The sequence below is a fragment of the Oxyura jamaicensis genome, chromosome Z (assembly GCF_011077185.1).
Source record: "Oxyura jamaicensis isolate SHBP4307 breed ruddy duck chromosome Z, BPBGC_Ojam_1.0, whole genome shotgun sequence".
NCBI classification, from domain to species: Eukaryota; Metazoa; Chordata; class Aves; order Anseriformes; family Anatidae; genus Oxyura; species Oxyura jamaicensis.
In genome coordinates, this window is record NC_048926.1 from 46285168 (window position 1) to 46310755 (window position 25588).

The 25588-nt window shown below is 39.0% G+C and overlaps 1 protein-coding gene across 1 annotated transcript in view; it reads right to left on the bottom strand.

The window, feature by feature from the left end:
- CNTNAP4 (contactin associated protein family member 4) overlaps positions 1-25588 on the bottom strand; it is a 175667-nt gene that overhangs the window by 73128 nt on the left and 76951 nt on the right. The window contains exon 4 of the mRNA XM_035309930.1: positions 9084-9231. Within this exon, the coding sequence (XP_035165821.1) occupies positions 9084-9231 (148 nt within the window). The remainder of the gene's footprint in view (positions 1-9083; positions 9232-25588) is intronic.

The following is a 25588-nucleotide window of genomic DNA, read 5'->3' on the forward strand; positions in this document are numbered from 1 at the left end:
TCCTTTCTGTGTTTTCCCTCCAAAAGATATCAGTGTGATTAAAGACCCCAATTAGGATGAGGTTCTGAGAACCTAAGACTTCCAGTTGTCTGAAGAAGGCCTCACCTATTTCTCCTATATCAGGCAGTCTATACCAGACATCCACCACAATGCCAGCATTGTGCTGACATTTGGTCTGCCATCTAATCCTATATTAATTCTGATATAGCTCATCAAGAGTACCCAGGAAAAAAGATTCATTTATCCCTGTTGCTCTCCTAACATAAATGACAATTGCCTCCTCATTGCACTGGATGATTCTGTCTAAACAGCCTGTATGCATCCATGGCACCACTCCAATCATGTGAGCTATCTCAACATGTATTTTTAGTCACGATGAGACTGTAGTAATCAACTACATGAAGACCTCAGTTCTTTCTCTGTGTTCACTATATTGTGTATGTTAGCATGCAGGTACTTCAGGGAGGTGTCCACTTGTGTTGATTTCCTAGGCAAAGTGTTAAAACATTTCCCATCATGCTATCCTCACAGGAGCAATTCCCTGCTTTTGTGCATGCACTTGATATGTTCATTCTGGAGCCCTGGTTTGCTGTTTTCAAGGTATCTATTCCACATCACCCTGAAGCTTCTGTTTTTCAAGTCCATGACTTCTTCACTTCATTGTGGGTCATCATCTCCCTCCCTCATCATTTCTAGATTACAGCTCTCAAAAGGTTTGCTACTCTGTTGGAAAATATTCTTTTGCTCTACATGGTTAGGAGGACCTGTCTCTTCTTCATAGCAGCTCTTGATCCTCAAAGAGTTCCCTATGGATATTAAAGCTGAAACGTTTGCTGATACAAACTGCTCAATAAGATTCACAGGATCTGCTCATACTTCCTCAAGTCCAAGTGCAAGATGCTGTACCTGGGTTGGGGCAATCCGGGACATGAGTACAAAGTGGGAGAAAAAAAATCATTCAGAATAGCCCTGAAGAGAAGGGCTTGTGGGTTCTGATGTATTAAAAGCTTGATTTGAGCCAGAAGTGAATAATTGCAACCCAGAAGGTCAACTGAATCCTGGGCTCCATCAAAAGAGGAGTGGCCAGCAGGCTGAGGCAGGTGATTGTCTCCATTTACTCTGACCTTGTGAGGCCCCACTTGGAGTACTGTATGTAGGTCTGGGGCCCCCAGCACAAGAAGGATGTGGATCTGTTAGAATCGGTCCAGAGGGAGGACATGAAGATGATCTAAGGGATGGAGCACCTTTCCTATGTAGAAACTCTGAGAGATTGAATGGTTAAACTAAAAGAAGGGAGATTTAAATTAGATATTAAGATGAAATTCTTCACCCAGATGGCAGTGAGACACTGGAACAGGTTGCCCAGAGAGGTTGTGGATGCCCCATCCCTGGAGATGTTCAAGACCAGGCTGGATGAGGTCCTGGGCAACCTGAGCTAATGTGTGGCATCCCTTCCCATGGCAGAGGGCTTAGAACTATATGATCTATGTGGTCCTTTCCAAACCAAGTCATTCTATGATTCAATGACCTTGGGGTCCTGATAGACATTAAGCTGAACATGGACTAGCAGTGTGCCCTTGCAGCAGAGAAGACTCATGGTGTCCTGGGCTGCATTAGACAAAACATTGTCAACAGATTGAGGGGGGTAATCCTTCCTCTCTCCTCAGGACTGCTGAAGCCACACTTGAGTACCGTGTCCAGTTCAGAGACCTCCAGTACAAGAGAGACAAGGAACTCTTGAACAGTGTCCAGTGAAAGGCCAGGAAGATGGTGGGAACTGGAGCCTCATTCATGTGAGGAAAGGGTGAGAGATGGAGGATTGCTTAGAATGGAGAAGAGAAGGCTCAGGGGTATCTTATTAATATATATGTAAATACTTGAAGGAGTAGTATAAAAGGATGTAGCCTTTTTCAGTGGTGGTCAAAGACAGGACAGGTGGCAGTGCTCACAAACTGAAACACAGGACGTTCCTTCTGAATGTCACGAAACACTTCACTGTTCAAGTGACTGAGCACAGTCACAGGTTGCCCAGAGAGGTTGTGGAGTCTGCCTCCTTAGAAATATTCAAAAAACAACTAGACATGGCCCTGAGATACTGGTTCTAGGTGGTTATTGGTTTGAGCAGGTGTGTTGGAACAGATGACCTCCAGAGGTTCCTTCCAACCTAAAACATTCTGTGATTCTGTGAAAACATCCTGCCTGCCTGTTCTTAACCCAGGAAGCCACAGGAAGGATTCCAGTCCAAGCAGCTCCACTGCATCCAGTTACCATGTCTACTTATTACTGCTTATACAGAAAACAATGCAGAGAAGGAGATAGAAAACTAAGGAACATTACTGACAACTAAATGAGAAAGACAAGAACTACATGTGGAAAATACAGGGGAGCTCATTTAATATTGCATATAACTCCATAACTGACTACCTAATTGACTATTATTAAGAGGCAAAAATTGAATGATTTTTTTTTTTTTTTTTTTTTTTTTTCTGGATGTAAGCTTAACAAACATATAAAATGTGACAGTTTTTGTCCTTAAAGAATTTATAATCAAAAATGGGTCCTGTATTAAAAATAAATAAGTACATAAATACATGGAAATATGTTAACTCTGCAATAACCTGTCTATGAATGTCTATCAAAGATATCACTCGTGTAAAGTCTGAGGATAAAGACAAAAGATTAGTACTGATGATACGAAACTAAGGTATTTAGAGCACGTATATCCTTGGCATATTACAGAACAGGGAATTTGAGAGCAGTGCCAACAAATGTCCTCTAAGTATTATTTTACTAAGACATTAATTACCTCTTTTGAGTATAACAAACACATTATTTTCAGTATCATACTGTGGAGTAGTGAGATCGACCTCACGTCCTCTTTGTAGCTTTAGTTTTAGTTGTGAAACTTGCAACAGACAAGACTGAAAGGAGGAGTTGCTACATTTTGACTTCATACACACACAAAGTAAAATAAAATAAAATAAAATAAAATAAAATAAAAATAAAAAACCTCACACCATTAACACAGACACAATCTTCACCAGCCTGAAGAAAACTTCCATATTTGTATCACTATCATATTCTTTATGTAGTTTATTAGAGTAGATAAGAGATGAAGTAAATATTCTTAATTTAAACTGTTCTTAGAAGCTAAATGAATTGTCATTGTTGTTATAGATTTATTTTATTTATTTATTTATTTTCCTTACATAATCTGTCTATAGGATCAATCCTGTGGCAAATAAGTAACATGCAATAAGATATATTAAATAAATAAAAAAATAAAACATAACCTTCCTCTAAAGAAGTTACTGTCCCCACCAAATGAACTGTGTAAGTTCTCATTGTGCATATATATATTCGTAAGATAGACACTGTCTTCTTTTTATCTTAGAGACTTTTAAGTTTTCTATTTGCACAATGGCAATAAGGACAATAGGGATATCACACAAGAGAGACATAAGATCTATTGCAAGGTTTGATAGAGAAAATTACAGGAGTAAATTAACACAATGAAGGTCTGGATTTTAGGCAGGTGAGAAAGCCAAAGCTTCAGTTTGGAAATGTTTTGTGAACAAGAGACTGAATAAAGACATAAATGTTGTTGAATGCATAAGGTACAGGACTAGGAAGAAGAAAAGCTGATTATTTGTTACTGATCATCAGTGGCAGGAAAGAATGCAGTCCTTAGAGAAGAAACAGGGGGGACTCACATGAATGTTCATCTGGAAATGAAAAAGTTCAGACCCATTTTTTTAAATTAAAAAATGTAAAAGTAAAATAATAATAATAATAAATAAATTAGTCTTGCACCTAAAACTGTGGAGGAAGTTGAATCTTGAATTTGACAGTTTAAGCAGTGTCATTAGTTTGTGCTAGGAATAAACAATATTCCCAGGAAAACAAACAAACAAAACAAAAAACAGATCGTAGAATCATAGAATTATTCAGGTGGGAAAAGACCTCTAAGATTACCTAGGCCAACCTTTAACCTAGTACTGAAGTCCACCACTAAACCATGAAAGTAAGTTATAAATCTACATTTTTCTTGAAGACCTCCATGGATGGTGACCCAACTGTTTCCCTGGGCAGCCTCTTTTAATGTCGCACAACTCTTTCAGTAAAGAAATTTCTCCTAATATCCAGCCTGGTGCAACTTGAGGCCATTTTCCCTATTCTTATCACTTGGAGCCTGGGAGAATCTCCACCTCACTACTACATCTTTTAAGGTAATTCTAAATTATAATAAGGTCTCCCCTGAGCCTTCTCTTCTCCTAGCTAAAACAAAGCAAAACAAAAACAAAAACAACAAAACACCACCACCATAAAAAACAAACAAAACAAACAAATAAACAACAAAAAACCAGCTCCCTCAGCTGCTCCTCATAACATAATTGTTTTATAGACCCTTCACCATCCTTGCCCTCTTTTGGACATATTCCAGCACCTCAGTGTCCTTCTCATAGTGAGGGACACAAAACTGAACACTGTATTCGAGGTCTGGCCTCACCAGCACTGAGTATGTAAGGACAATCACTTCCCTAGTCCTACTGGCCACACTGTTCCTGATACAAGCCAGGATGCTCTTGGCTTTCTTGGCCATGTGAGCACACTCCTGGTTCATATTCAGCCAGATATCAACCAGCACCCCCAGGTCCCTTTCCACCAGGTAGCTTTCCAGCCACACCTCCCCAAGCCTGTAGCAATGCATGGGGATGTTTTGTTCCCATTGCAGGACCTAGCACTTAGACCTGTTAAACTTCATACAGTTGGTTTCAGCCCATCAGTCCAGCCTTTCCAGACCTCTCTGCAGAACCTTCCTTCCCTTGAGCAGATTGATGGTCACCCCTAATTTGGTGTTGTCTGCAAACTTACTGAGGGTGCACTCGATCCCCTCCAGATCATTGGTAAAAATATTGAAGAGATCTGGCACCAGTACTGAGCCCTGGGGATAGCTCTAGTGACAGACTTTTAACTGGATTAAACTCAATTTACCACAACTCCTTGGGCCATCCAGACACTTTTTAATCCAACAAAGCATCTAAGCCTTAGACAGCCAGCCTATTCAGAAGAATTCTGTGGAAAGCAATGTCAAAAGTCTTATTGATGTCTAGTTAGACCACATTCACAGCCTTTCCCTCATCCACTCATGACATCCTCAGATATCATTGAGGTTTTCTGTGCATTTTCAGGAATAGGCTTATCCCATCCTTCTCCTGGCATGAACCACCTGCTTTCTGGGATGAGGCTGTTTATCTAATTTCTCCAGTGACCTAAGCTCCTACAGTTTGTGATTTTCAGTATCCTTAGTTTATGTTCCTTTACTAATTTTACAAAGCTGCATCACAGATGTAATTTACTGAAGTTAAATTTAAAATGATAGATCTGATATTAATGAATAGATGTAAACGACAGCTATATGGAGAAAGTTCAGAAGAGATCAGCTGAGCAAAACATAACTTTTTTTTTTTTTTTAAAAAAAAAAAAAAGATAAGAGATGAAAATACTTAGGAAGTTAGAGACTGCTGGAAAATAAACTGATTCCTTTATGGAGAAAATATATGACGAATGAAGTGGTAAAAAAATTGAAGAAATATAACAGGAATACAACAGGAATCATAGAATGTGCCATGCTGGAAAGGATTTACAGGGATGGTACTGTCCAATTCCTGGATCTTCACAAGACCACTCAAAAATATATCTGAGAGTGTTGTCCAAATGTTTCTTGAACTCTGACAGGCTCGATGCCATGACCGCTTTCCCTGGGGAGCCTGTTCCAGTGGCTGATAACCACCCTGGCAATGAAACTTTTCCTAATATTCAGCCTAAGCCTCTCTGTTGTAGCTTCATGCCATTCCCTTAGGTCCTATCACAGTCACCAGACTATAGAGCCCCTCTGTTGTGATGGGGTCTCCCCTCAGGCTCCTCTTCTTTAGACTGAACAAACCAAGTGAATTCAGCCACTCCTCATACATCTTGCTCTCCTAACCCTTTACCTTATGTGTTGCCATCCCTTGGATGCTCCCAAACAGTTTTATATCTTTGTTATATTGTGGTACCCAAAACTTCACACAAAACTCGAGGTGAGGCCACTCCAACATGGAGTGGGATAATCACTGTCTAGCCATGATATGTCTGATATGCTCCAGGATACAGTTGGCCCTTTTGGCTGTCAGAACACACTTCTGACTCATACTCAACTTGCTGTTGACCAAAACCCACAGATTCCTTCCTGTGGGGCTGCTCTCCAGCCTCCCATCCCCCCGGTCTGTATATATACCTACAATTGCCATGTGACAGGTGCAGAATCTAGCATTTACTCTTGTTAAATTTGATGCAGTTGGTGATTGCCCAGTCTTCTAATTTTTCAAGATCTCTCTGAAAGGCCTCTCTACCCTTGATGGAATCAACAGCTCCTCAAATTTTAGAGTCATCTGTAAACTTACTCAGTGGAACTTGAAGTTCTATATCCAAGTCATTTATGAAAACCATTAAAGAGAACTGGTCCTAAAATGGAGCCCTGGAGAAACCACTAGTGACTGGCCACCAGCCTGCTGTTACCGCATTTACCATAACTCTTTGAGCCTGACCCATCATCCAGTTGTCCACCCATCATATTATGCATTTATCTGGCTGTATGTTGAACAGTACTATTGTTATTATTTATTTTTTCCCAAAAATAGTACTGAGAGAAACCTTAATGAAAGCTTTACTGAAATCCAAAATGATTACAATCTACTGGCTCCCCTTTGTACAGCTGCATGGGTGAACTTGTCATAAAAGGAAACTAAGTTCCTTAAAAAGGTCCTTCCCCTCATGAACCCATGTTGGCTATCACCACTGACCACATTGTACTTTGGGTGTTTATGACTAACTCCCACAATAATTTTCTCCATAATTTTACCAGGTCCTGAAGTGAGACTGACAGGCCTGTATTTACCTTCTCTTCTCTCTCACCCTTCCAGGAAATTGGAACAATATTTTCCAGATTCCTGTCAAATGAGACCTCTCCAGATTCCCAAGAACATTGGAAAAAGGTCTTGCAATAAGAACAGCCAACAGTCTGAGTACCCTGGGATGAAGCCTACTGGTCTTCACAGACTTATATGCATCCAGATGGAGCAGCAAGTCCCACACAAGTTCAGAGTTGGCTGGAAGTTTATCTTTACCACAGTCACAGTCCTTTAACTGAGATTTCCAGGTGTCCCTGGGACCATCATTGGTGTTGAAGACAGAGGCAAAGATGGCATTACACTTCTCTACTTTGTCTATGTTCCTATTTGTGAGGTGTCCATCCTCATAAAGTAATGGACCAATGTTATTTGGTCCATTACTCTCTCCCTCCGTTTGCTGTTAACATATTATAAATAAAGAAATAAAGAAATAAAATTAAAGATTAAAGACTCTAATGGAGCTCTGGCTGCATGAACAGCAGCCAGCTCTCCCTATGAACAGCATCCCTGTAGTCCTCCTGTGTCACCCAACCTAACATCAAGTGGCTATGCAATTTGTTTTCCCAGCTAAGCTCTATAAGATCCATGCTCAGAAAACCCAACTTTCTGCTTCTTCTTCTTGACTTCTGACATTTTGGAATTGTTTGTTATTGTGCTCTTAATAAGAGGTATTTAAAAAGGGACCAACACTGACAGACATTAATGCCTTCAAATGCAGTTTCTCAGGGGATCTTGCTAACTAGTCCACCAAGCAGCTTGAACTCTGCTCTCCCCATATCCAGGGCTGAAGTTTTTGTGGCAGTTTTCCTCCTGTCACCAAAGATTTTAAACTCAACTACTTCCTTGTCACTATGGCCAAGGTGGCCGTCAATTGCCACTTCACCCATGAGACCCTGTCTGTGTACAAGCAGAAGATCTAGGCAGACACTTTCCCTAGTCATCTCCCTTAGTAGCTGTACCAAGAAGTCATCGCCAAGATGTTTTAGGAATCTCCTCGACCTGCTTGTATCAGCTGTGTGGTACTCTCAGTTTATTCCTGGCAAGTTGATTTCCCCCAAAAGGATTGCAGCTGATATACAGGCAAAGTTCCCTAAAGAATATTTCATTGATGTCATCATCCTGGCTGAGTGGTCCCACAATGACATTCCCATTATTTTCTTTATTTGTTTTTTCTCTTACCCAGAGGGTCTCAACCATACTATCACCAACTGCAAGCTCCGTACACTCCATCCCCTCCATTACATACAGTATCACCACCCCACCTTGCCTGCCACGATGAACCTATGACTTTTCACCAGGTTTTACTTACACCAATGATGTTGTAGCTCTGGGACTGATCCAAGTCTTCTAGCTACTCTTTCTTGTTTCTCATGATGCATGTATTGATGTAGAAGCATTTCAAATGTGCTTCATTTTACCCAGCACCCCATGGAGTGGACTAAAATATTTCACTAGCCTGCAGTCTCTCCAGAAAATTTATAATGTATAGCAAATCAATACAACAGAAACAATCAAGCTTTTGCCTGTCAAATGCAGAATCATTTATTTATTTATTTATTTATTTATTTATTTATTTATTTATTTATTTTTGTTAATAACATAAAATCTATTGTAAACATACCACTTAAACAAATATTATATTTGAAGTATCCTTCAACTGTGTAGAATCATCCCTTATTTGTGGTTCTATCTACTTGTACTGTTATTGACTCAAGAACAAGATTAAATATATTTAAAGCTGTAAACATTTTCAACATTTTCTCTTCAAGTAGAAAGCACACTATGCTAAAACTCATATTAATTAATTAATTCATGTATTTATTTATTTTGGTGATGGTGGTGGTGTCTCTTTGTTGTTTGTTTGTTTATGAATATCAGAAAAAGAGTTTTCAGTAAATTAGTTATTGAATTACATCTATGTATCACTCATTCCAACACAGAAGGAGCTGGAAAATAAGCATTACATATTGCTAGATGATGCAGAAACAGTGAATTCTGCACATAAACCTATTAGAGTGTTTATATTCAATATTAAAACTAAGCTTAGAATTCTATTTTCAAGTGTAATTGATGTAGCAAAATACAAAAATGAATGGATGTTTCATTTAGCTGATTCCGCAAAACACTTACTGTACATGCATCCATACACTTCAATGCGCATTCCGATTCTACCATTGTGATTCCAGTCCAAAGGCACAAAGCGGAGAAATCTTGCTTTAATGGAATGCTGAAGCTTGTAGTATACAACACTATCTGCATTTGTGTTTCCAGAAAATGCCTAGAAGAAAACAAAAAATAGATCAGTCACATCCATCGAATACAGAAATATATTTTATTATTGCTGATCTTTTTATTTTATACCCTCATCTGGTGAACAGTCCAGAACAAGAAAAAAAATTGTCAGTGAATTCAATAGGAATAACCATTCAATCAAATTTGATTCTTCTAGATCAAGTCAGCTGTCTATTTAGTGCCAAAACCACACTCACTGAAAACCTCAGAACTTCTGAAATTTAAGTGAATGAAATGTCATTTCCCAAACCAAACATTATTTTCCAAAATGTGTAGAACACCCTGGCATTTCAATATGTTGTACTACCTAATCTATATATATTTTCATAAGGCAGTAGAGCAAGCTCTTTGCTTTGTTTTTGACTAAAGGTCACCTACATTTTCTTAAAATCTTGTGTGATGTGGAGTATGCTGAATACAAAAAAGTTCCACTTATAATTGCAGTGATGTGGAAAGACTCCGGTTTCCAAATAAAGAGGGCAGAGTACTGTGAAAGAATTTAAATTCAGTGTTTTGTTGAAAAGGAAAAATAAATACGTCTTAACTTTTTTTTTTTCCAATGGAAAAAAAAAAAAAAAAAAAAAAAAAAAAAAAGAGAGAGAGAAAGGAAAAGAAAATCTATTATCAGAGAAAAGAAAAAAAAATGCAGGATTTAACATATAAGATTAATTTTCTTATTGTTACATAGAGAAAAATATTAGGAGACATGGGGTGTTATGGTTTAGCCTAGCCAGCAGCACACCACCACATTCACTCACCTTTCCCTTAACAGCGGGATGGAGTAGAGAATTGGGAAAAATAAAATAAAATAAATAAAATAAAATAAATAAAATAAGAATAAAAGCTTGTGGGTCAAGATAAAGACAGTTTAATAGGACAGAGAAGAAAGAAAAATAATTATAATAATTATATTAGTAATGAAAATGACGTGTCCAAAACAAGTGATGCACAATGCAATTGATCATCTCCCACTGAGCAATGCCCATCTTAACCCTGAGTAGTGGTCTCCCCTCACCCTGGCCAGCAAAACCATATTAATTTTTCAGCATTGATATCATATCATATGGAATGTCCCTTTATCCAGTCTGGGTCAGCTTTTCTGGTTCTTTTTCTTCTCAGCTCCCTGATGAACTCCCAACCTCCTCTCTGGCAGGGTGGTATGAGCAGCTGAAAAGTCCTTGGCTTAGTGTAAGCACTGCTCTGCAGCAATTAAAACATCACCAAGTTATCAACATTATTCTCATCCTAAATCCAAACACAGCACCATACCAGCTACTAAGAAGAAAATTAAATATATCCTAACTGAAAACAGAACATAAGAAAAAATAAAACAAACATAAAAACAAGGAACTCTAATCATAAAAAAATTAGTAGCAACTTAAAAAAAAACTGTAGAATATCTTCGGATTTTGCTGGTTATATTAAGATCCCTCCACCCTCCCCCCCCTTTTTCTGTTTTTTTTTCCTCATTGCCTGTTTGTGTTATATGTGTTATATGAAGCAGTTTGCATTATATGAAATAATTTGTTCGCACAATTGGGGTTTAAATATCTGATACGTAAAACAGAAATAGCTCTCTGAAATGTTTTGATTAGCAGAAATAAAAAGATTATACATTTCTGGATAAATGGACAATGCTGTTGCTAGAGCTATAAGCAACAGAGGTAGTGGCTGCAAAAGTATATAGAAAACAAAAAAATCCACACTTTTAAAGTTCTCTTCACATAGTTTTTTGAAGCATAGATGAGCTTAATTCTATTCATTATGTACCTTCCTATACATGAAACTTTTTACCTTTCTTCCCTTGCACTAGTCAAATTTCCATATAAATTCTAATCTCTGAAAATTCAATGGGAAAAAAAAAAAAAAGGAAAAAAAAAAAGGAAAAGAAACAGAAAGCAACTAGTGAACGTGCTCATTACAGTTAACCTATTAAGCTAGTAATAAACAATGAGAGTTAGTGAACTAACTCTCATATTGCCTGATTTTTTTTAATGATTATTATTTTATTATTATTTTTTTATACCATATATACTTAACCCATGTGTTGTTAATTTAAAAATATATTTTTACTTCAATAACAGCCTAAAAGTAATTCACGGTACTCCTTAAATGATTCAAACCATCCAGTTTATAAATTGATACTTTTTCATTTTATAAAGATTTTATCTGAAAAGAGCTAATTCTTAATGTATATCGATTGAGCATAAAATAAGCCTTTATTGCTTGATTTTAAACAATTTAAAGCTTAAAATACACAGTTTGAGGCTTTGTTTTTTAAATTGTTTTAATATTTTTTACAAAAAAAAAAATGAAAGAGGAAACAATCAGACAGTTTCTCCTTCAGAACTGAAGACATGCATGTAGCCTAACAAACTGAAGACTTTCTAGAAGAGATGTATATAAAATATGACAGATACATTCATGTCTATACAGTACATCAACATTATAGATTGGTTGGGCTTGAAGAGACCTTAAATATCATATAATTTCATATAATTACCCCCCCCCCCCATATCCTTCCGCCCCCAATAAGGAAACCTCCCGCTACAACAGGTTGATCCCACCCGGCTTTAACATTTCCAGGTAACAGAAGCACTCAGCAGTACAGTGCTTCAGTAAGCAGACAGTTTTTCATGGCCTGTTTTACTTAATGAAGGGAGAACACTAGGCTGCAATGGCCTGAAATGGGGACCTACTCTCTAACCTGTTTTAACCCTCACACTCAGTATCTAACCTGCACCATTTATTATTTTTATTTTTAATTATTATATTTTAAATCTCAATTTTAATGCTGCTTTGAAGGTAGAATTATCTCATTTATTATGCCATCAGAGATCACTTGTGTGCTCCAGGATGTATTAGTAAAGTGAAATCTTTTGTGGATTTATAGCTTAGAAAGGTTGTGAAGGCAAGCTTATGCCAAGACAAGTTAAAAGATAAATTATTTGTTTCCCTCTCTATCCAGAAAGAAAGGAAAAGTGTTATTAGACACAAATGCCCTGTCCTAAAGTTCCTCGTCCAGTAAAAACAACCCTCCATTTTTAAATCTGTTTTTGAGACGTGCTGTGTATTCTAAGACATACTTTAGGTCATCCATAAGAGATTATACTTATTAATGAATGTGATTATAGATAAACTGTAAAACATGGTATAGGACTAAATAATATGCATAGTTTTAACATATTTTGTGTACATATTGAAATAAATATTGTAATGTTTATCACAAATACTACTTCATATTACATGCAAATTAAAATTTAATTTTAATTTCAGATGGTTACTCCCATTTTATGTTTAATGACAAGAATTAGAACAGGACCCCAACATAGATAATTTTATCATAATGAGAAGTTCAGCAAATGAGATACTAAAGCTCCTAGAGAAAGGTCTGCAGTTCTCACTGTTGTTTTTGAATTCTACAAAGAACACCAGTAAAAGCAGTCAACAAAATCAGTGTGAAGTAGATAAAGAGCTGTTCCTATAACATATTTGCTGTTTTTACATGATGTTGCTTATGGTTTGCACATGCTACCAAGCCACATTGCCTGTACAAGTCTTTCTGCTTCTGGGAGATGCCAAAACTAAAGTTGGCTTTAGTGCCAGAGGCTGTCGTGAAAGGAATAAAAATCCCAGTAAGTTACTGACAATTTGACTTAGAGCATCATCCAAACTTCAATAGGACTGTTGTAATATTAATTCATTCTGTGATCTTCTTAGAGTTCAATATTCCATTCACAAGAATCCAGTCATTTCATGATCTGTGATCCTTGTGAGTACCTTCCAACTCAGGATATTCTTTTTTAGGATATATATATATTCTTTTTTCTATCTTTTTTTATTTTTTTTTATTTTTTATTTTTTTTTTCAGACTCTTTCTTCCCGTCCCATTAACTGTATGAAGTTATTGTCAATTTTTTGAAGTTGGTCTTGAAAGTCAACAGGTATGAACTGTTTGGTTAAATTGGAAATATGAATGTAAAAGTCCTTCTTTCTGACCAGAAGACAATGTACCAGATGACAACCTCCTTTACTTGATTACTGGACTGGAATTATGGCTCAGACAAAATATGGCTGGAGGGGGTGATTCTGTCTCTCTACTCCACTCTTTTCAGACCCCATCTGGATTGCTGCATTTGGGTCTGGGGCCCTCAAGACAAGAAGGACATGGGCATGTTGGACTGAGTCAAGAGGAGGGCCGTGAAGATGATCGTGGCTGGAGCACCTCTCCTATGAAGACAGACTGAGAGAGTTGGGTTTGTTTAGCCTGGAAAAGAGAATACTCTGGGAAGAGTTTATAGTGGCCTTTCCAGTACCTAAAGACCTTTCAGGTCCGTTCCAACCATTAAACCGCTCTGTAATTCTATGACCCTATAAAATGACCAAAGATTTATGCAAAAACTGACAGATGTGTTAACTATAAAATTCTGGTAGTGGCATCTCAGTGATGCATTCAGTTACATCCTGTACTTTATAAGAGGCCTTGTCTATGACCTGTTTGTAGATATAATTGAACTGTACAAGACTAATCTTCAACTGACAAAAGCATATGGCTGTTGTACATCCTCATAAATCCAGAGGAACATGAAGTACATAACATTAACATAAAAGAACATAAAATAAGAATGTGTTAATCACAATAGGGTTAATATATACCAGGTTAAAAAACAATACTATATATATATTATAATAATAAAATAAAATAAAATAAAATAAAATAAAATAAAATAAAATAAAGCTAGACAAAGTCATAAATTCTTGTTCTAGTAAATGTCTACTGTTCGTAACATCTTCTGCTACCCATGTAAGATCATAGTCCAGTTGTCAAGTTCTGATGCATTTACATGTTGTACACATTAAATTCACAATGCTATGCTTGAAAGAAAAACAGCTGACTAGATACAGCAATGACACGATTGCCAAGCAAAACTGGCTGGGCCTTAAAATCACTGTCATACTGCAAACACATCACAGAATTGCAGAATGGACAAGGTTGGAAGGGACCTCTGAAGATCATCTAGTCCAACCCCTCTGCTGAGCAGGATCACCTTGAGCAAATTTCACAGAATGGCATCCAGGTGGGTTTTGAGTATCTCCAGAGAAGGTGACTCCACAACCTCTCTGGGAAACCTGTTCCAGTGCTCTGTCACTTGCCCAGTAAAAAAGTGTCCTCTCATATTCAGATGGAACCTCCTGTGCTTCAGTTTGTGCCTGTTGTCTCTTGTCCTGTCTCCGGGCACAACTGAAAAGAGACTGGCTCCATCCTCTCAACACCTTCCCTTCAGATATTTATATACATTAATGATGTCTCCCCTCAGTCTTCTCTCTTCCAGGCTAAGCAGACCCAGTTATCTCAGCCTGTCCTCGTACAACAGGTGCTCCAGTCCTAGTTCCGAAGCGAGTGTGGAGGTCTTTTAAATGCGGTTCCAATCTCCCACGAGGCACTTGGCTTGTGAAGGTGATTCCTATAGGATTTGTGGATGGGCAATAGGTCCAAAACCCCGTGCAAGACACTCTTAACAGGTAACCAAGGGCTGTAAGAATTGCCACAGTAAAATTCCTAGATGGGTCAGACAAAATCGAAGACCCGGGAACAGAGAAAAGGGAGCAAATTACGAGACATACCACTAGAAAGTCCATTAGGAATAATGATTGAAAAGTGGAACAATAGGGGCCCCAGAGAAGGAAAAAGTAAATTAAAATTGGTCCAGTATTGTATCAGTTAAGTGTAATTATGAAGATAAACATTCACTGACTTTACAGATAACAGTAATATTTTATGGTGTGAATACAGCATTTCATGTTTATATTATGTGGACCTATGCCAAACTGTGATTGCAGTTTCCCTGTGATATTACCTCACTTTGAAAAGTTACAAATTTATTTCATTTGAAAACTTATTTTAATGAAAATTAGTCATATTGTTCTTTAGTAAATATGTGTGAAATTTGCTGGTTTCTTTCACTGAATTCTTAGTAACCGAGGACTTCTAGAAAATGCTAACTGTTGATATTATGAATGCATTTAGATGCTTACTTGAAACCTGCCTTTGTACAAAAAGTAGTACTGTAGTCATATAGCTACATTTGAAGAAGAGAACATTTTAACTTAATTGCTATTCAGATTAATGTGAGCTTGCAACAGTATTTGTTTATAGCTAAATTGGCTCTTTGAAAAATGATTTTGTGGGTTCTTTTTCCTCTGTCTTCAACCTTGCTAAAAGTTAGTTATCTAAATAAAATCTCTCAGGTGGTGGTGTAAGGATAAATTAAAATTATTTTTAATTGCCTTAGAAAGTGGAAGTTAATACGACCTTTCATACATTTGATCAGGTTGTTAATAACTCAGATGACAAGTATTGAGCTGGTTTTAGTAAAGTTCACTAAACAGTAACTGTGGTAATCTCAATTCAAAGCACCAGCTAACAAACATGATTATAAAACTAATTGGTAAGGAAATCATTAGAAGGCTGCATTTGACCTGAGATTTCTTGGAAGTTGGTATAAAGCTGCATTGCCAGAAAGCACTTACATGCATTACTGAAAACTTTCATTAACTGTGTTACTTTCAAGATCTATTATTTATTTATTTATTTATTTATTTATTTATTTATTTATTTATTTATTTATTTTAACTTTGAAACATAATGCAATTGTGGTTTTTCCCATGGTTTGACTGTAGCGGGTTCCATAACTTTCATATGTAGCTTCACGTTACTCGTTACTTTTGTTAAATGTTATTTTGTCTTCAGTACCTAGCAGTGCTATTTCAAAGCAGATTGTCTTGGCTTCATGGAAAGATTTTCATTTCACAAAAACACATCTCAGGCTCTCTGAGGGCTTTGATTTTTAATTCAGTTTTACAAGACTGTAGTCAGTGAATATTTAATTCTGTTTGTGGTTAATATGGAAACAAATACCAGTCTAAACCCCAGATGGAAAAAATGGGAAAACATTTATCAGCTGTTAATGGTTTTATCACTTATGATAAAAGCTTATTAAAAATAAATAAAAATAAAATAAAATTACACAATGAGTGAGCAAGCCTGCTGGCATCTAATCTTCAGTATTACCAGTTCCAGTATTTCAGACTTTGTTTATTTTTTATTTTATTTTATTTTATTTTTAATGGAAAGGAAGTCCGGATTAGCATTTATTTAGCCTTCCATTTTAGCTATTAATACAATGTTTTAAGTTGCATTAAAGAACAAAACCTATTCACTTTTGTGGTCAATTGTATTTTTAAGTGATCCTGAAATAAACTGATAAAAAAGCAAACCATATAAAGAAAACCTAGGCATGTAAAATTATGTCAAATATCTATTCTTTTCTATGCTCTTTAAAATAATATACATATGCATTTTATAAAATTAAATGAGTTCCACTGGGAACAATATTTCACTTTATTCTGGCTTATTGTGGGTCATAAGAAATCTGAAAATGTATGATATTGATTGAATTTAAGTACAGTATTATATTTGAACTCAGTGAGCCACTGTCTGTGATTTTGTACATGACATAGTATTTGGAAAGTCTAAATCTTTATGGAAATTTGCCTGAAGGGAGGAAAGGGAGAAGGCAAGACTGGGGCAGGACTCTCGACTATGGTGTGTATGGTCTACCAAGGGAGGCAACTCCTGTGAGTATTGACCGCCAAGTGAGAGGGCCTCGACAGGACCTCTCCCCCACTAAGGTTAGGTTGTCCCGAGAAAATAACATAAGAACCTTTTTTTAAAAAAAAAAAAAAAAAAAAAAATCATATAAAGTTGTGATTAGTTTTCCAGGAGCCAGATCACCCTGAAAAGCTGAACGGTAACACAAGCCCAAATCGATCCTGAAAGTGGGCCCAACCCCTTGATTGAAAGCACCCTCAATCAATCTACGCCCTCAAGATAGGACGGAGCAAAATATAAGAAATGTTATACGTCTTGGTATTGTTATTACAAGGACAATTGAGCCATGGGCAAGAATGGAGGAATAACTTTTTAACTCTGCGGGAGGAAGTGGCTAAGGCCTTTAGCCTTAGTAACTGCTGGGTTTGTGGAGGAATGCGGAGAGCTGAAAGTTGGCCATGGGTAGCTGGCCCGGTCGAACTCAAGTGGTGGGTTAGTAATTTGAGTGAAGTTCATAATGGGACACAATTTTGGAAAGAGGAAGGAGGCCTGTGCCAATTGCTCTTGTCAGGTCGGGGTATATACTGTTTAAACAGAACAGGAACAGTAGCAGTAGGAAAAAGCATTTGCAATTAGACTCTGTCCCCTGGATATGATTGTACCAATCCTGAACGTAGACCTATAAACTTACAACACGTAGTGGGAAATGGAATGCCACACATGTCCAACTGAGAAACAGGACTTGGCTGAAATACTCATATAGGGATTTTTTTGGATCTGGATGTGAAGCCGTGGCAAGAGCACAAGTGATGGGACAATTTGACAGTCAGATCTTGAGCTGTCAGTGTGATAACACCACTACAGAACAGCATGTGGTAAGGGTCTACTGCTGGAAATGGCAAAATGAGAATGGGGGCGAGTGTACTTTAAACATTTCTGGACAGTTCATAATATAACAGGTTGCCAAAAAGGACTTAACTGTAATTGTGAGTGGGAATCCAGTGTGGGAGCTTGGAGGGGTACATATGGAAAAGATATTGTAACAGGACCACTTGGTAACAAAGACACTCTGTATTTTCACGCTCCAAAGAATAAAGAAGGATGGGATGGCCCTTTTCCAAACAGGACATGGGTCCTAGAGGGACATTGTTGGGTATGTGGCAAACATGCCTGCAAGAGGCTACCCGAAAACTGGTCAGGAATATGCTATGTGGGGCACATAAGACCCTTGTTCTTTTTATTGTCACAAATACAAGGGAATAATTTAGGAATAAGATTATGTTACAATCTGAACAGGATAAAATGATCCATTGATGCTTCCTTAACCAGGGGTAGTGCTCAGAAATGGGGAGAGAATGAATAGCCTCCTGAGAGAATCATAGCCTATTATGATCCAGCTACATGGGCAGAAGACGGATCCTGGGGCTATAGGACCCCAATATATATATGCTTAATAGAATAATTAGGTTGCAAGCTGTAGTAGAAATAGTTGTGAATAAAACCGGAGATGCACTCAAATTAATTGCAAAACAAAATACTAAGATGAGAACTGCTTTGTATCAAAATCACTTAGCTTTAGATTATTTGTTAGCACAAGAAGGAGGAGTCTGTGGAAAATTTAATCTTAGTAATTACTGTTTAGAGATTGATGATGAAGGAGAAGCTGTGAATGAACTCGTGAAAGAAATGAAGAAAATTGCACATGTCCCAGTTCAAACTTCGAATGAAATCAATTTAAGAGAATTATGAGGGGACTTTATGGGTGGTGGTTGGATTACTAGAATCGGGATAGTTGTATTGGGAATATGTGGAGGGTTGTTTAATAATTCAATAATTCCATGTTTAATACCCTGTTTTACCAGACTAATACACTTGGTAATACAAGGAATGCAAATATCTGTGGTACCTGTTGACCCAGAACCAGGGTAAGGGAAAACCCATTCCCTGATGATAATACAAACAAAAGACGGTCCAAAATTGGTACCAATTCAACAAGTACTGACTCGATTGAAAAAGAAAACATGAATCATTACCGTGAAAAAGGAAATGAGGGATTATGAAATGTGTTCTTTTGATTCATGTCAGTATGGAACAATGCTAGGGCCGCATGATGAAATATAACCTTCTATCTAAGAAAAACAGAGTGATTAGTGTACATAGTTCTTGTATCATGCAAAGGAACCATCCAGCAATTTGTGTAAATAAAGGGTTTGAAGGACAAACATTGAGACTCTAGTCTGGGAGATAAGAGAACGAAGGAGTTTTTAGGAAACTGTTGACTTTTGCATGGGACGCTGCGCAAGCCTCTGATATCCGGCAAAGGGATCACCAAATAAGGAGAAAGGGGGAGTTGAAGGACAACCAAAGGACAAAGCCTGGGAGGAAGACTATGAGCCTTCAGCACAAGAGACCCCCAGAAAAACCACCAGAGACTGATACGCATGCGTCTGGAGAGGGTTTGGATTCCGGGAACTAATTATAAGAACCCTGCCTTTTCTAGGAATAGTGATGAATATGTATTAGTCTAGGAGCATAAAAATCAGGCACCTGATGTAATAGGTGTGTGTCTTGGTGGAGCAGAGGCTCCTGGTGCACCCAGCACTGTTTGCTTGCCTCTATTCACTTAATAAATTACTGACTTTAATTAGAAACCTATTTGAGACTCAATAATTTATCACAATAGCCCTCCTCTGAACTTGCTCCAGTAGTTCTATGTCCCTCTTGCAGTGGGGAGCCCAGAACTGGACACAACACTCCAAGTATGGCCACACTAAGGCTGAGAAGAGGGGGAGGACCACCTCCCTTGACCTACTGGCAACACTCTTCTGAATGCACCCCAGGATACCATTGTCCTTCCACTAGGACTCCCATTTTCCTCTCTGCAGAGCTGAATGCCAGCAGGTCTGCCCCCAGTCTGTACTGCTCTTTGGGTTATTCCTCCCTAGGTGCAGGACCCTGCATTTGCCCTTGTTGAACTTCATGAGGTTCCTTTCAGCCCAACAGTCCAGTCTGTTGTAGTCCCTCTGAATGGCAGCAGAGCCCTCTGGGGTATCAGCCACTCCTCACAGCTTTGTGTCATCAGCAAACTTGCTGAGGGTGTACTCTGTTCCATCGTCAAGATCACTGATGAATAAGTTGAACAACACTGGACCTATTACTGACCTCTGGGGGACAGTAGTAGCTACAGACCTCCAACTAGATTCCGTACCACTAAGCACAGCCCTCTGAGCTCTGTCATCCAGCCAATTATCAATTCAGCCCACTGTCTACTCATCTAGGCCACACATCCCGAGCTTGTCAATGAGCATGTTATGGGAGACAGTGTCAAAAGCCTTGCTGAAGTCAAGGTAGACCATATCCACCAGTCCTCACTCATCTACCCAGCCAGTAAACTCAGCATAGAAAGATATCAGATTGATCAAAAATGACATCCCTTTGGTGAATCCATGCTGGCTATTCTTGATCACCTTCTTATCCTCCACATGCTTGGAGATGACCTCCAGGATGAGTTGCTCCTTTTCTATTTCCAGGGATGGAGGTGAGGCTGAATGGCCTGTAGTTTCCTGGGTCCCCCTTCTTAACCTTTTTGAAGGCTAGTGGGATATTTGCTTTCTTATAGAGCTCAGGTGCCTCTCCTGTTCTCCAGGACCTCTCAAAAAATTATGGAGAGTTGCCTAACAGTAACATTGGCCTGCTCTCTCAACATCTGTGGGTGCGTTCCATTGTGGCCAATGCATTTGTGGATGTCAGATTTGCTCAGATGGTCTGTTTGACCAAGGAAAAGTCCTTTCTCCAGACATCTTCTCTTGTCTCCAGGGTCTGAGATTCCTGAGGGCTAATTTTAGCAGTAAAGACTGAAGCAAAGAAGGCATTCATCAACTCTATCTTCTCTGTTCCTTTGTCACCACAGCACCTGCCCCATTCTGCAGCAGGCCAACATTTTCTCCAGTATTCTTTTTTTTTTTTTTTTTTTTTTTTTTTTTTTTTTTTAATGTATTTGAAGAAGCCCTTCTTGTTGTCCTTGATATCTCTTGCCAGATTTAACTCCAAATGGGCCCTGGCCTCCATTGTCATATCCCTGCATACTCTGACAGTGTCCCTGTGTTCCTCCTAAGTGTCCTGTTCCTTTTTCCACATGCTGTAAACATCCTTCTGTCAGTTTCTTCAGGAACTCCCTGCTCATCCATGCAGGTCTCCTGACCCCTTTTCTTTCCCTATTGCTCATAGGGATACACCAATGTTGATCTTGGAGGAAGTGATGCTTGAATATTGACCAGCTGTCTTGGACACCCATTCCTTCCAGGGCCCTAGGCCATGGGATTCTTCCATGTAGATCCCTGGAGAGGCCAAAATTTGCTCTCCGGAACTCCAGGGTTGCAATCTTACTTTTCACCCTGCTTCCTCCTCACAAGATCCTGAACTTCACCATATGGCTCCAACTCACTGCAGCCAAGGCAGCCCCTGACCCTCACAACTCCAACTAGTCCTTCCTCATTCATTAGTAAAAGGTCCAGCAGCACACCTCTCCTTATTGGCTTCTTCACCACCTCTGTCTAGAAGTTGTCATCAATGTACTGCAGGAACCTCTTGGACTGTTTGTGCCTAGCTGTGTGGTCTTCCCAGCAGGTGTCAGGGTGGTTGAAATCCCCTATGAGAACCAGGCTTGTGACTGAGAGGCTACTTGAAGCTGTCTGAAGAAGGCTTCATCTATGTCCGCTTCTTGATCTGGTGGCCTGTAGCATATACCCACAACAATGTCAGCCATGGTAGCCCACCCTTTAATCCTTTCCCATAACTCTCAGCTAGCCCTTCATCTAGCCCTGGGCAGAACTCCACACATTCTAGTTTCTCTCTCATTGCATTCTCAGTTGCTTTCAAGAACACCCCCACCACCTCGCCTTCCTGGTTGGTCTTTTCTAAAAAGCACGTAACCTTCCATGACAGCATTCCAGTCATATGAGTTGTCCCACCATGTCTCTGTGATTGCAGTGAGATCATAGCATTGCGACTGCATGCAGATCTCTAGTTCTTCCTGTTTGTTTCCCATACTTGTGTACTGGAACAGGCTCCCCAGGGAAGTAGTCACTTCACTGAGCCTGTCTGAATTCAAGAAGAGATTGGACTGTGCGTTTAGTCACATGGTCTAAACTTTTGGGTAGACCTGTGTGGTCTCAGGAGTCGGACTTGATGATCCTTATGGGTCCCTTCCAGCTGGGGATATTCTATGATTCTATGATTCTATGATCCTATGATTCTATGTGCATTAGTATATAAGCATTTCAGGGAGAGGAAATTTCTCATGCTGCATGTGCATGTATAGAAACACTTCAGGTGTCTTTTATTCAAGTCAGCCCCTCATGGGGCAAGGTAGGCCTCGCCAGCATGTAGTGCCTCAAATACTGTCATGAAGACCCACAGTTTATCACTGGTGGTCCTGTTTTTGTCCCCTTCCTCCTTCAAATCTAGTTTAAAGACCTGCCAATTAGCCCTGCTAACTCCTGGGCAAAAACCCTTTTCCTACTCGGAGAAAGGTGCTCCCCATCTGGAGTCATCAGACTTCATGTCATATAGACATTCCCATGATCAAGAAACCCAAAACTGTGTCAGTGGCACCAGCCTTGGGGCCACGTAGTGATCAGCTGGATCTGCCTGTTCCTTTCAGTATTGATCCCTGCTACTGGAAAAATGGAGGAAAAAACTGCCTGTTCACCTGATCTTTCAATTAATCACCCCAAAACTCTAAAGTCTCTTTTGATTGTTCTTCTTCTTCTCTTTGCCACCTCATCTCTGCCAACTTGAAAAACCAATAAAGGGTAATAATTAGAGGAACATACCAGACAAGTGACTTTCCAAGAAACGTCTTTTTTTTTTTTTTGGTGGGGCTTGTTGTGATGTAGGTTGTAGGTTGACTTACCCTGGGTGACTCCCCCGACATGGATGGACCATGATCTACATTGTCATTTGCTTGCCCATCAAGTTCTGGAGCCTTATACCTGTTAAGCAGGGACACCTGGGAAGGTCAGGTATACAGCAGGGAGTTCGCCTGCTGTGCTGAACAGGAACCTGCTTCTACTCCTGCCTGTCTCTTAAATCCCTTCCCTCTGCCTAGTGGCAAGGGTTTAGGGGATCCATTTCTTGCACAGTGACTGTGGCTGGCTAAGAATCCTGCCTCAGGGATGGCAGAACAACCCTCCAGTCAATCTCGTTTTCTGACTCTCTGATGCTCCTCAGCCTTCCCACCTCCTCCTGAAACTCTGCCACCATGTGAAGCAGTTCTTCAAACTGGGCACACCTCCCATAGCCGTGCTCTCTAGTATGTACTACCATCCTGTACAGGTGTAAGAGTAGAGCACACCTGGTAGCCTGACCCCTGGGTGGCAGCATGTTCCACCCGGAGCTCTGTCAGAGAGGCTGCATTAGCTTGGTGGGTGCCGAGCTCCTGGAAACCACAGATTTCTGCTGGTTGATCACCATTGCTCCCAGGACAAGCTGGCCAACATTCAGGGCTCTTCCTGCCCTACAAATTGCTGTGCCGTGCCCTGGTTAACACACCACACCCTGTTGACCCTGCTCCTGGTTTCTTGCACTCCCTAGGGGCTGCCTCTGTGGGGACATTCCTGGCTCTGCCCACACCTAGTCAGCCACTCTCGTGAGGGCTGCTGGGTGCTGGTGGTTCCCTTGCAAGTTTTGAGTGGCCTCAATGCAGTAAACCCTCTGCCTACCTCGATCCCCTGCTCCATTTCAGAATGTGTCTCCCCCAGAGCCAATCGCCTCCCCAAAGGTTATTATGTTTGACCTTACATTCAGTGGGTCCCTCAGTCTATCATCTTCCTTAGTTACAGTGGAGGTTTTAATGTTTTTGTGTGCTTGTTTGTTTGTCTTTTACCATAGACCAGGAAAACACTTTGTCACATAAAATTTGTTGACCAGTATGACTGCAACCTATTTTTTTTTTCCTTTTCTTAGATATAAAATTCAAGAGTGCATTATCTATGTCACAACTGTATAATGTTACATGGACCTGTCCTTTATCTATTTATGCTTCTTAGCTTCTTAAAGCTTTCTTTATCTTAATACTCATGAATTGTAGCAGTGTAGAAGTGTTCCATCTGCTTTCCAGATTTTAAAGAGAAAAACATCTTAAAATTCACTGCATGAAAGACAACGAATGATTAAAGATGCAACAAATATCATACAATTAAATTGATTAGAAAGATGATTGATATCAGCAGTGAAAATCTACTGTTGTATAGATCAAGTATACTCAATTCCTCTTCAAGCTTGTAAAGATATACTGTTCCTTTTGCAGTTCCCTTTCTTGGGTGTTATTTAAAATTAAATTCCCAAAGATTACAAAATCTAGGTCTATATTCCACTTGGAAGTGCTGAAAAACAAGTAAGCATTAAAACCAAAATAAGTCAAATTAGGTACGTGATCTTAAACTCTTTCTAAAATCCTAAACCAAAAACATCTGCACACATAATTTACTGAACAGAAAGAAGAAAATAATAATAATAATAATAATAATAATAATAAAACTAATATAATTAATTATACATCTGTAAACATCAAAACACTTGGAAAAAAAAGTAATTATTGTCATTTCTCAGATAGGAAAATTCAGAAGAAGACAGGCTAAATGTGCAGCACACTGTCTCTCTTGCAGCAGAGAAGGTCCATGGTATACTGGTCTGCATTAAACAAAATAGTGTCAACAGATTGAGGGAGGTAATCCTTCCTCTCTCCTCAGGACTGTTGAAGTCACACTTGAGTACAGTGTCCAGTTCAGAGACCTCCAGAGAGACATGGAATTCCTGAACAGTGTTCAGTGAAAGGCCAGGAAGATGGTGGGAGCCTCTTTCCTGTGAGGAAAAGGAAAGTCTGAGGAAGTAGGGACTGCTTACTCTGGAGAAGAGAAGGCTCAGGGGTATCTTATCAATATATATGTAAATACTTGAAAGGATGAAGGAGGGAATCATGAAACACTTCACTGTTCAAGTGACTGAGCAGTGTCACAGGTTGCCAAGAGGTTGTGGAGTCTACCTCTTTGGAGATATTCAAAAGCCATCTGGACATGGTCCTGAGCTACTGGCTCTATGTGGCTACTGGCTTTAGCAGGGGTGTTGGACCAGATGAGTTTCAGAGGTCCCTTCCAACCTAAAATTAAATCCTGGGCCTGCCTGTCCTTTTAAAATTTCGTATTTCAATCTGGATCTTAAAGTCAAACACTTTGAATTCTCTGTTGCAAAGTTGCTTTTTGATCGTTTGTCTTCCTTGGAAATAGTGAGCTGTGAATTACAAATGGCTTGGATATTATATTTGGTAAGTGTTCATTAAATGATCACCCTGTTATTACTGTTTTATATCAGTATCAGTCAGAAGTAGGACATTGGTCAAAGCTATGACTGTACTAATTTTTTCAGTCACTGTCTTTGTGGTATAACTTCATGTCAAGTTAATGTTTTATTCGCTAGACTATTATGTCATGTTTGTTTCTGTTCTTTTAATTTATTTATTTATTTTTGTTTGGTTTTGCCTTTCATTGTGTGCTTGCAAGTATCAGCATTATCTTTACACAGGATAACAACTCCACAAAAATTAGACTGCAGTTACTGGGTAATTTATCAAACGTGACAGATGACATTTGTGAAAGTTCCAAGCACTAGGGAGACAGAAAATTTTACAATCTTTCCTTTCCTTTCCTTTCCTTTCCTTTCCTTTCCTTTCCTT